General features: G+C 51.5%; 1 protein-coding gene across 6 annotated transcripts in view; it reads left to right on the top strand.

Moving 5' to 3' along the window:
• Positions 1 to 221: 221 nt before the first annotated feature.
• The window catches only part of LOC116624192 (5-formyltetrahydrofolate cyclo-ligase), a 70,622-nt gene continuing 58,872 nt past the window's right edge, over positions 222 to 11,971 (top strand). For 2 of the 6 annotated variants that reach the window (XM_032391884.1, XM_032391885.1), the window contains exons 1-2: positions 222 to 458; positions 5,418 to 5,679. In XM_032391884.1, coding sequence (XP_032247775.1) covers positions 342 to 458; positions 5,418 to 5,679 — 379 coding nt within the window. In that variant the 5' untranslated portion in view covers positions 222 to 341. The remainder of the gene's footprint in view (positions 459 to 5,417; positions 5,680 to 11,971) is intronic. The other 4 variants (XR_004297850.1, XM_032391887.1, XM_032391886.1 and 1 more) reach the window with 3 other exon arrangements.

The following is an 11,971-nucleotide window of genomic DNA, read 5'->3' as shown; positions in this document are numbered from 1 at the left end:
CCCCAGGAACCCGCCTATCCCGGACCCTCCCCAGGGCCTCACTGGGCCGGGACCCTCCCCCGAGGAACCCGCCTACCTCGGACCCTCCCCCAGGGCCTCACTGGGCCGGGACCCTCCCCCGAGGAACCCGCCTACCTCGGATCCTCCCCCAGGGCCTCACTGGGCCGGGACCCTCCCCCCAGGAACCCGCCTATCCCGGACCCTCCCCGCCTCTCTCTCGGGGCCGTCCGGAGCCCGGACCCTGCCCCTGGCCGCGAGGAACCCGGTCCCAGGCGGGAGGTGTGCTGGGGGCGGGGCGCCCGCGACCCGGAAGCGGGGACGAACACAGGGGAGCCCGAAAGATGGCGGCGGTGGCCGTGAGCAGCGCCAAGCGGAGCCTGCGGGCCGAGCTGAAGCAGCGTCTGCGCGCGATGAGCGCCGAGGAGCGGCTGCGCCAGTCCCGCCTCTTGGCCCAGAAGGTGCGAGACCGCGAGGTCCGCCACCGCAGCGAACCGCCACGCTCGCGGAACGGCCAGGGGGGCTCTGGCTTGGCGGCCTGCGCAGGCGCAGCCCCGGCGCGCGCACGTCGCTCCCGGGCGCGCGCACGTCTCAGCAGGAGCCGGGAGGACGGCTCCGGGGGCGCGCACGTCCTTCTGTCGGGGGAGCGCGCGGCGAAGGGGTCCCGGGCTAAGGAGGGCGAGGGTGGAGGAGGATGGATGACAGCCCGCCAAGGTGAGAGCGGGGCGGGGGCAGGGAGCTCTGGCGGGCTGAGCGGCGGGCGCTGAGCCCGAGGGGCCCCCTGAGACCCCGGGAACGTGGACGCGCAGCGAGAGCCCCGTCGCCTCAGGGCCGCGAGCAGAGAAGCGCGCGCCCGTGCACCTGCCCCTCGCGCGCTGCCCGGGAGCGTGGGTCGCCCACGGGGGGCGGGGGCGGGTCTGCGCCCCTGCGCCGGGTCCGACGGGCGTCCGAGCCCTCCCCGCAGAGCGGCGCGGAGCTCCCACAGTGAGCTGTGCAGCCAGGATCCCTTCCTCGCCCTTCCCCGCTCTGTCGTCCGCCCCTTTCCCAAGTGCAAGGTCCCCATGGGTTCCAGCGGCCAAGCAAGCCCACCCCTCCCTCTCCTTCCGCGCAGGTGTGCAGGGTTGGTGTGCACGCTCGCACCGGGTCCTGGAGCTGCAGGGAGAGGCGTTGCGGGGTGCACGGGTCGGGCGGACAGGTAGAGGAGCTGGGCCTCGCTGGCAGGTGCTTCGGTCTTGGCGCGTTGTGTCACGCACGGGGAGCACTCCCTGTGGTCCACACTGTGCGGGTGGCAGGGATGGAAAAGATTTGGTCGTTGCTCTAGAGGAGAGTCTGCACTGAGTGGAGGATCGCGGTGCTATCAGATCATGGTGAACAGCAAAGCTGTAGAAAGCGCCATAGGAAGATGTTCGAGATGCACCTTGTGGTTGAAGATGGATTTTGTCAGGTGAGGGGAAGATGGTGGGGCACGTGCAAGAATATTCTGGCAAGAGATGGAAGCGCACTAGTGAACACGCCTTTGGAGCTACACAGATCTGCGTCCAATCTGGCTCCACTGCATTTTAGCCGTGTATGGCCTGGCCGAGTCTCCTAATCTTTCCGACTGTCTGATTCCTCATCCATTAAAGGGATAATGTCATCCTTGTAGGCCTATTGTGAGGGTTTAAACAGGTGCGTAAAGGGATGAGTTTGGTGCTTCACATTTTTTTTTTTTTTTTACAGATTTTATTTTTAAGTAATCTCTACACCCAAGCAAGGTGGGGCTTGAATTCACAACCCCGAGATCAAGAGTTTCGTGCTTCACTGACTGAGCGGGTCAGGCATCCCTACACATGTTTTTGATCTATCCTTTAGGAAAAGCATATTGGCAGCATTTTGGAAAATGGGAGTCTGTGCAGTTGAGAATCAGCCGAACCTGGCAACTGGTTGGATAGAGCTCAGAGAGTACTGGAAAGGACAGGAGTCTCCTGTGATTTCAGAATTCAGAGCTGGGGGTTTAAGGTCACCAGACGGGAGGCACATGGGAGCTGGAGCAGATTTTGGAATGGTGTGGGGAAAATAAAGACGAGTTCAGTTTGTCTGCCTGTAGAAGATTAGAGTTCATAAATTCCAGGTGGGAACAGTAGCTGCGCAGACACAGAACCAGTGACAAAATAGGGTGACAACTCAGAGCTGGCAACAGAGGAAAGTTGAAAAGCAGACCATGACCCTCTGTACTCCGTGCATTTTACCCCCTACAGATACACACATACAAGAAATGTTTCACAGCCCAGTGTTTCACAATTCTTACTATATACAGTGAACTTTACTATATTGTTTTACTTAAAAATGCTGATTGTAACCTGCTCTTGATTTCATGGTCAACCAATGGATCATGGCCAGAAACATCCACATGCTGTGATTGGAACAGTGTTTTACCATAGTGCACGTTCAGTAAAGGTGCTAAGTGATGCCTTTCTCTCAATAACGTTTTTTAAAAGGCACATTCTTAATGACACAGCAGCTTTTTTTATAATTTAGAAATTTATCGGAAAAGCGATGTACGGTGAAGAAATTCAACTTTATGCCGTATCTTGACCCCCCAACTAAATAAGGAAATTAGTGCCCTGTCCTCTGTCTTCTGTTCCATCTGCCAATTTCTGACCCCTGTATCATCGTACTTAAATTGTCAAGTTTTATAATATTTGTGTTCTGTTTTATAATTAGAATGAGTCTACTGAGCATTTTCTGTGACTGATTTCCAAATTTGGAATTTAAGTAAATAGTATTTACAATATATTGGTTATATAGGTAGTATTCACTGTAAAACCAAGTTGTATGATTATAAGAAAAGGATGTATATTTCTGTGTCGCTAGATGTATGTGGCCAGGCGGAGAATGTTTCAAGTGTCATTACTGAGAACTCTCTTTCATTATGCTCTAAAATTGCTCAAAATCGTGACACGTTTTAGTCTGTTCCTATTTGGAATTTACATTTCTAATTTAGCTCTGTGTTTTTCAAGGAGCTTCTGATCGCCTTTATTTTTCCTTTTTGGCAAAACAAGAATATGCGTTCATCTTATCAGTAGATTCTTTTTCATTTTGTTTGTTTAAATAAATCCATTTTCTTCCCGAGAGCACTCCAGCCCCCTGCTCCCTCTGCTCTAGCCCAGTGCACAGCCTGGGCTTCCTCCCACCCTGCTTCTGAGTTAGGGCTGCTGCTCGAACCCAGTATCTTCCTGGTTGGGTTTCTTTCTTTCCATCTTACTAGAGTATATTCTCAAGTAATTTTTTTCTTTTTAGAAATATCTATGCGGGTAAACTTTTTAAGACTTTATGCATTAGAAAATGTCTTTACCCTCATATTTGACTGATAGTTTGAATTCCAAATGCAAAAATATTTTCCTTTGTTCTGCTCAGCACCCATGACCTTCATTCAGTCTGAAGACTGGTATCTTTATCTGTTATATCTTTGATTACTTCTTTGTCTTTGTGCCTCTCTGCAATTCCTGTGAACCAAATAGTGATAATCCTATACTGACTTTCTGTGTCTCTTAAGATTTTTTTTTTTTTTTTTTTTTTTTTACTTTCCCCATTTCTTTGTCTTTTTCTCCTACTTGAAGTCTTTCTCCTGATCTTTCAAATTTTGGTATTCTTAATTATAATCTTCAAGTATCATTTCTTGATTTTCTGATTGCTTTCTTTCCATAGCAGTCTGTTGTTATTTTATAGATGCAACTATCTTGAATTTGTCTGAGAAAACTAATTAGAATTTAAAAATTCCCCATTCTCTGAATTATCTCGGTTTCCCACTGGATCACCCCCCGCCCCCCCATAGTCCTTCTCTTTTGTGTTTTGGCTTTCTAAAATGTTTGCTGAACCTTTATTGTATTTATGAATGAAGGTGTGACAGCTCCTGGGGATCTCTGCCTTTTGCAGTCACTTGGGGAGGGATGGGTTCTTCCTGCCCCATAGCCATGTCCTGTGAGTATTACGTCAGCTGCTGTTTGTCCCATCTCCTCTCCGTCTCACAGAAAGTAGTCACGTGTCTGTTCTCCCGTTCTCAGTGCTATAATGGTTTTCTCTTTTCGTGCTTCTTTACTGTCGTATAAATGAGATTTCAGGAAGTAAGAAAGATAAATGCTTACGCACAGTCTCGCGCTGAATTTTAACTGATGTCTATTGCTGCGTATTCAGCTCTTGATGTTTCATGTTCTCTTTAAAGAGAACAAACACGACAGACACTTAACTTTCTCGGAAAGTACTTGGGTACCAGAAGCCTCAGGTCTGCGCAGGGCCTGGGTGTCGCATTTCTTTTCGTTTCGCCTTATTTCAGGTCTCGTCACAGTGTTGTAACTTCCCAAGGAGATGGAGCTCACTTCCTTCCTCGGCCACCGTCTGGCGTGTTCCGTCTACTGAATTTCTATGCGCTCCTTTCTATTAGGAGTAGCTTGACTTTCTGTATCTGTCTCTTTCTACCAGTCCTGTTTATAAGCCAGTGTTGCAGTAGCTGGGTCTTCTTAGTTCGGAAGAACAGAAAAGGAAGGGGAGCTAAGAGCTAACTTGTGAGTCTGGGGCAGTTCTGAGGTTAACTACTCTGTGGCCGGCAAAGCTCAGCCCCTCTCCTGCCTGATGCATGAACAAACTGAGCATGATGGCGTTCTCTCATCCCGGGGCCACCTTCTTGCAACCCAGCATTTGTTTCTAGAAGGACTGCGCCTCTCCAGGATCCCCACCTCCCATCTCTGCAAACACTTTAACATCTCTTTGGACAGAAAAGTTGTGAGAGGTGGGGACAGAGGTGCACAGAGCTGAAGAAGGACAGGCATGTCCCCTGCTTCCAGGAGCTCACAGCCTGGTTAGAATACTGCAGTTAGGACTCGTGAAACAGTTAGTAATCAGCCCGATGATACATAAGTCAGTGTTAAGTGCACTCTTAAGTGTTGTAAGTGTTCTGCAGAAATCAGGAGAAGCGAGCGCCCGAGTTGGCTTAAATGGGTGGAATTTAGGGGGAGATGAGCCTGACAGTCCAGGGAGTGAAGAAGCTTGTGGGAACCGAGGTTCAGAGTTAAAGCAAGGCAGAGATGCTCAGGGCAGTGTGTGGGGTGACCGAAGGCAGCCGGCACGTGCGGCTGGAGGGCAGGCCTGGGATTCTGCGTGCAGACGGCAACTTTCTAACAAGTTCTCGCTCCTGCTAGAGAAAGACGACAAGGGGTCAGAGAGGTGGTTGCTGGGTTCAGAACCAAGCCCTGGGCTTCAGGATGCAGTCCTGTCCGGCCCCCTCTGCCACTCTGCTCTCCGTTGGTGATTTGTGTTTGGATAGTTCCAGGAGCTGGAGAAGGTGGAGAGAGAAGGGAGAAAGCATGAACGCCGTGAAGGGGGGCGCTGCTGGTGTTTGCACGTGTGACCTTGGGGGATCAGCGTGACTGCCATTTCCCATTTAGGTGATGGCCCACAGTCGGTATCAGAAGTCCGAAAGGATTTCCATCTTCCTGAGCATGCAAGACGAGATCGAGACAGAGGAGATCATCAAGGACATTTTCCGGCGAGGCAAAACCTGCTTCATCCCGAGGTACCAGTTGCAGAGCAATCACATGGATATGGTGAAGCTGGCATCGCCCGAGGAAGTCTCCTCGCTTCCCAGAACGTCCTGGAACATTCATCAGCCCGGAGAGGACGAGGTTCGGGAGGAAGCTTTGTCGACAGGTGAGCGCTAACGGTATTGAGACTGACATCCCAGGGTGCTGGCAGACGGTGACATTCGGGTCGTGGGGGCCGCTTTTCTTACAGGGACGAACGGTGTGGCGCTTCTCTTGCAAGACGCCCCCGTTACCCGGCTTAGGGCGAGACGCCCCCGTAAGCTGTGAGAGTGAGGTATTCGGGTGTGGCCGCCTTCGTACAGACTTGCCCTTAGCCGTGGGTCGGATTCGACATTTTCCCTGGAGAATTTCATCATTTCCCATGATCCCCCTTATGCTCCATATGTTAATGAGCACATTATTATTAATGCTAATAAGCTTTTCTGTCTCCGCTTCAGATCAGGCACCTGCCTTCTGAACATCTCCTCTTGGATGTCACGTGGGCATCAGCCTGCTCCAGGCTGAATCCCGTCCCCCTCGGCCCCTCCGGCCGCGTGTCCCTCTTAGCGCGTGGTGCTGTCCACCACATGGCTGGCCGTGCCAGGAATCTCAGGATCATCCTTGACTCCCCTCTTTCTCTCTCTCTCTCTCACACCCCTCGTGTGGTCCACGGCCAAGTCCTTAGGATGTTACTGCCAGATGTTTATTGCGCGTGTCCGCCGTTCTCCTCTGTGGCCCCGCGGCCCCGTCTGCAGTCCGAGCCGCCAGCGTTGTCCCCACGGCCTCCTCCCTGCTGCTCCTTGCCACCTCTCGCACCTCTCCGCCCTGTCGGTCCGCTCTCTACACAGTCCGTGCGACGAGATGCCCAAGACACACATCTGACCGCGTCTCTGCCCTGTTTCAGGCGTCTCAGTGACCTCCTGCTGCCCTGGGGGGGAACCGGACACTCCTTACGAGGCTCTTCCCGACTTGGCGCTGCGTGTCTGTCCGTTTTCACCTCTCTCCGGTCCCCCGCTGTGTAATCCAGGTTCCAGCCACTCTGAGTAGCTCTGTCTCCCAGCCCTGCTGGCTTTCTTTACTGCTGGGCCTTTGCACACGCTCTTCCCTGGCCAACAGCCAACAGCTGCTTGGGAGATTTAATCGTTAATAAGTAGTCAAAGAGCTGAAAGCAAAACAAGACAGGGATACTAGTTTGTCAAATGATGACTCAGACCTTCTTAAAGGTGTATGTTTGACTAAGACTTAAACGGTTGCAAGGAACCCCAGAGCAGTTTTGTGAAGTCATCTCTATTTCTGCTTCCTTCCAACCTAACACTGTAACCCACAAAATCAGCATGATGGGGCGGGAGGAGATAGAGAAGGGCTTATCGTGGTGGGGGGGTCATCTGCTTGGCGACCTTAACTCCCCCTCTATTATCCAGTCCTGCACTCTGCTAGAAGTTACGCACCAAAGGTATACTCAGATCTACCTCCTTCCTGTCCTGCATCGGTAGACCGGAGGAATGCCAACATTATGGGACGGCGTGTCTTCAAGGGGAGAGATTGCAGGTATTTGAAGACAATGAGACAATAAGGGGGTGCGGTGTATCTCGGGGAGTAGCCCAGGCTTGCATGATGAGGCTGGGACATTGCTCAGAATGAACGCAGCTACCTCTGTGGACTTGCAGGCTTACGGGTGGGACCCAGGACTGCCTAGCTCTGTCTTACTCTGTGTTAGCTGCCCCTTCGGGGCTCACACCACCTCGTGAGGTCCCTGCTGAAATTCCCATCGCCAGTTCTTCCCGGGGTACGGTCTGTGTAACAGTTCGGCCCATTCTGGAGTGTATTCCTTAGGTTGAGCCAAAGTGTGCACCCTGAACCTTTATGCCTTTGTTCTATTTCTATTTAAGTACAGCAGTGGGAAGAGTAAGGAGGAGACATGATCTTTCCTCTTAATCTAGTTTCATTTTCCGCTTATGATAAACTCAGTCCAAGTCAATGAGCTAAATCATTTATGTGTGGTTTTTAGAGCTATTTGGTAAATAGTTATTCTTTTTTCTTTTTGAGTGAGAGAGAGAGAGAGTGTACACATGAGTCGGGGTGGGGAGGGGCAGAGGGAGAGAGAATCCACAGACTCCCCACTGAGTGAAGAGCCTGATACAGGGTTTGATCCCAGGACCCCGGGATCATGACCCGAGCCAAAGGCAGATGCTTCACCGACTGAACCACCTGGGCATCCCAAATAGTAACTTCTTAATTTTGAGCAAGGAAGACAGAATTACTCATTTTACTATCAACTCATTGCTAGCCAAGGGTGTAATATTTTGATAATTTCCAAGAAACGTTTCCTGAGCATCTTCATTGTGTTAGACACGGTTAGGTCTGGAAAGATGAGGTCCTGGACTTCAGGGGGTCGCACTCTAACTGGGGAGATGGCAAACGTATGTAAATAGAAAACTATCCCAGCCTGCAATGCATGTCAGATACAGGCACGAAATGAGAAGGTAGAGAGTATTAAGAATATAGAAGTTCAGGGCTTGGCCCTGAATAGAAAGAAGTCCACCCAAGAAACTTCATTTCCTTCCTCCAGTGCATTTATCCACGCTGTAGTTACGGGGCCAGTTGCTTTCCCCCTGTGTGTTCTTCTTGGCAGACACTTGTGATCTGGGTTGCAAAGGGAGGGGGGGGTCACATCTGGTTTCTTGCCACTGCAGTCTGGGGGTGAGGCTCTTCGCTGCCGTTGGTAGAAGTGTTTGAGCAGGCACGTCTGTCACCGGCACCGTGGGTTCCCACGGCCTCAGCAGCTTAGCATGTGGCAGCTTTGGGGCTGAGGTGCAAATCGAGCTTCACGGTGTCTGGGACGAGCTGGTTAGACCTCAGATCGTCCCTCCTGGCATGGCTTGTGTAGCCTGTTTACCTTTCTGGTTTGCCCATGTTATCACGGCTTAGAAAAGAGTGAGCTTTTGTGTCTGCAGTTGTAATTGTAAGTTCTTAAAAATTTCACATGGGGTTTGCTTGCATTGTGTGTACAGCGAAACGAGATCGCTAAGTGGAAGAGAGGGGCTGCCTCTTTCCTGAGCTTGTCCTCGGAGTGAGGGCCGCTCAGGCAATTAGATGAGCCAGGAGTCTTTCCACGGAAAGCACATAATCTGATTCAACATGGCTTAATTGAAAATGGGATTTTATTGGCTCAGAGACTGAAAAATCCACACAAGGGCTAGCTTTCAATACGGCTAGATCAGAGTTCTCAGGATCAACTTTGACTCTGTCTTCATCTGGGTTGGCTTCAGTTCCAGGTGCCCCATGGTGGCCCGTGGTGGCCCGTGGTGGCCTGTGGTGGCCCGTGGCAACTCCATGTTCCACAGCAGCCTTGCCATTCACATTCCTGGCAGAAAGAAGCAAGTCTGCGAGTAAAATCCTGCTCTTATTCTCACTGACCCAAATTGGGTCAAGTGGCCATCCCCCAAATCAGTCACTATGGCCAGGGACATGGACGAGGCCAGCTCCTGGGCTGTTTACTGTGAGCAGGGAGGAGCATGTGCCCACTGCCCAGCGGGTCCCGTGTCCACCCCTGCAGCGCTGCTCCAGCCACTGAGCTGGGAGTCAGGCGGGTGACTCGCCATGGGAAAAACAGGTACTAGGTCGGAGCAAGGGGGATGGACACTGGACAGTCCCAAGTTCAGACTCAGCTGTACTGTCAGTCATTTCTGAAATTCCTTTTTTTTTTTTTTTTTGAAGATTTATTTGTTTTGGGGGGGAGGAGCAGAAGGAGAGAGAGAGAGAGAATCCTCAAGCAGACTCCCCACTGCACACGGAGCCCGGATGTGGGGCTGGATCCCATGACCCTGAGCCGAAACCAAGAGTCGGACGCTCAACCGACTGTGCCCCCCGGCGCCCCCCTTTCTGGAATTCTGTAGAACATAGCAAGCTGTTCGCCGTCACTTTGTCCGTGCTGCCGTTTAATTTCTCCTCTTTCCAGAGGCTCTTTGGGAATTCCTACTTGTGTGTGGGCCCCTGAAACGTGACTTGAATGAATGATCGTAACGGAGACTTTCTCGTCCTCAACCAGAACACTTTAAAGTAATTGAATGGGACGTTGTCAAGGACAGAGTCTTCGAGCATAACACGTGCAGCTTCCTCCTTGGTGTTCGTGAACAGTGCTGCTGGGAGGGGGAGGCTTGGTTCACTGAAAGTAATTCCCGTTAAATTGACCTCATTTCTTTCTCTAACAGGATAGCGTGGCCTCGGAAAGAATATAATAAAGAGAGTGGGTGTGAATTTCATCAAGGTATTTGACAGTCATGGTATCCTTGAGGATAAGCTGAATAAATTTAGATCAGATCATAATACTTTTTCAGAAAGTATTTATCGCACGCCTGGTCTGTGTGAGCTGTGACGGGGGCAGAGCAGGGAGCGGGGTGGACCGGTCCCCGTCGCCGCAGAGCTGACGAGCCTGTGGTCTCGCCAGGACAGGTTTGTGCGAGCCTGTTGCGGGGCTCCATGCTGTCCCATTCAGCACTTTGTTGCCACTTAGATGTCCCGCTGTCCCCAAGGGTGTCTGAGTTCATCCTTATCATTCTCTTTGTGTTTTCCCCATTCCTGTCAGTAGACGGTTTGGAACATAGGATTATCCTTGTCTCTTTTCCACCCCTCTGGTTTTCACACATCGCCAGATTTTTCTTTGCAATGTTTTTATCACCTGTCTCGAATTCCAGCTTTGGGGGAATCTTTTGTCTACAGTTTTGATTCTTCAGATCATTCCATTGGAATAAACTTCAGATTGGTTTCCCGGATATACTGACTTTCCTAAAATACCTTTTGGGGCAGGTCACCTCCGCTCTTGAAGCCTTTCCCTGGGCCCCGGATAGATCTGTATACCTGAGCAGACCCTGGTTCCTTGCCAGAAGAAGGGACACTGGTTAACCCTGGAACACTGAGGTCACCCTCTGGACCTTCCCCGTCCTTCCGCCTCGACTCCTGCTTCAGCCAGGGGGTCTGTTGGACAGCGGTTTCCCAGCAATCCAGAACATAGGTGGGAATCACATAAATCTCATTTTGCCCCTTTCTCCTGTGGGACTTACAGCCTTCGGGCCTCAGACTTCTCCCCTGGGGACGGTGTCGTGCGCCGCCTCCCCGCCGTGGGGAAGCTCGCGGGAGGCCGTGTCTACAGTGCGCTCAGGACACGGTCACTGCTCTGTGCGGGTGCTCAGAGTCGCTGTGCCGGCCGCGCTGCCGTGGAGCTGTCTCCCGAGAGCGTCCCGTGTGTCGCCTGGACTCTGCCCCCGCCGTTTCCCCGGGCTGGGGTGTCTCGTGTCCCTTCCAGGCAGCATCTTTTATTTAGTCTAGTGCCTGAGAGCATTGCCTTCTGAGTCAGACTGACCTGAGTTCGAATCTAGACTCTAAAATTCGGGCAAGTTACTTACTGTCTCAAAGTACACGTTTTTTCCATGTGAAAATTGCGGATGAGCACAGTACGCACTCCCTGTGTTGAGAGGATGGACTAGGATGTGTGTGAAGGGCCTAGTGGGGTCCCTCGCACAGTTAGGGCTCGGTGAATGCCAGTTGCTGTTCCTGAGCTCGGCTGCCTTTTCCAGACCTTCCTTGACTGCCCCCAAAACCTCACTCCTTCCTTCTCTAATTCCCACTCACCTGGCTTCTCACATATACCCCCTGTTTTATTTCTCCTTGGGGGTACATTTCTTTTATTGCTGATAGACTTCATGAAACTGTGATTTATAATATGAAATATATATATATTTGGTCTTCGGCGCTGGTTTCTGGCACAGAGCTCCTAAAACCCTTGTAATTTCCTTAGTGATAAGAGTGATAAAGGTGGGGCTCCTGGGTGGCTCAGTTGGTTAAGTGTCTGCCTTCGGCTCAGGTCATGATCCCAGCGTCCTGGGATCAAGTCCCGCATCGGGGTCCTTGCTTGTCGGGGGGGGACTGCTTCTCCCTTTGCTGCTCCCCTTGCTTGTGCTCTCTCTGTCTGACAAATAAATAAATATATTCTTTAAAAAAAATTGAAAGAGTGATAAAGGTGTCTTGATAGTCATTAAAACGTCTTTCAACTCCACCCGAGTTTATGTCAATGAGATAATGTTTGGGAGGCACCGAAGGGTGGGGGCTAGTTACTGGGGGGACCAGTCATGTCGCTGGAGGGTCAGAACTTGCAGTTCGGGGAGGCCAGTGGCCAGTGATTTAATCAGTTGCACCTCTGTCTTGAGGCTGCCATAAAAACCCAAGAGAATGGGGTTCAGAGAGCTTCTGGGTTCGTGGACACATGGAGATTTGGGGAGGCTAAAGCTCTGCCCCCTTCCCCACACCTGGCCCTCTGCACCTCTTCCATCCGGCTATTCCTGAGTTACAGCCTTTTATAGTAAACCAGTGATCCAGCGAGGGCAGTGTTCCTCAGAGCTCTGTGAGCTGCTCACAGACCCCAG

This window comes from Phoca vitulina, unplaced genomic scaffold, assembly GCF_004348235.1.
Source record: "Phoca vitulina isolate PV1807 unplaced genomic scaffold, GSC_HSeal_1.0 scaffold65, whole genome shotgun sequence".
Classification (NCBI taxonomy): Eukaryota; Metazoa; Chordata; class Mammalia; order Carnivora; family Phocidae; genus Phoca; species Phoca vitulina.
This window is presented reverse-complemented; position numbering and strand designations above follow the sequence as displayed.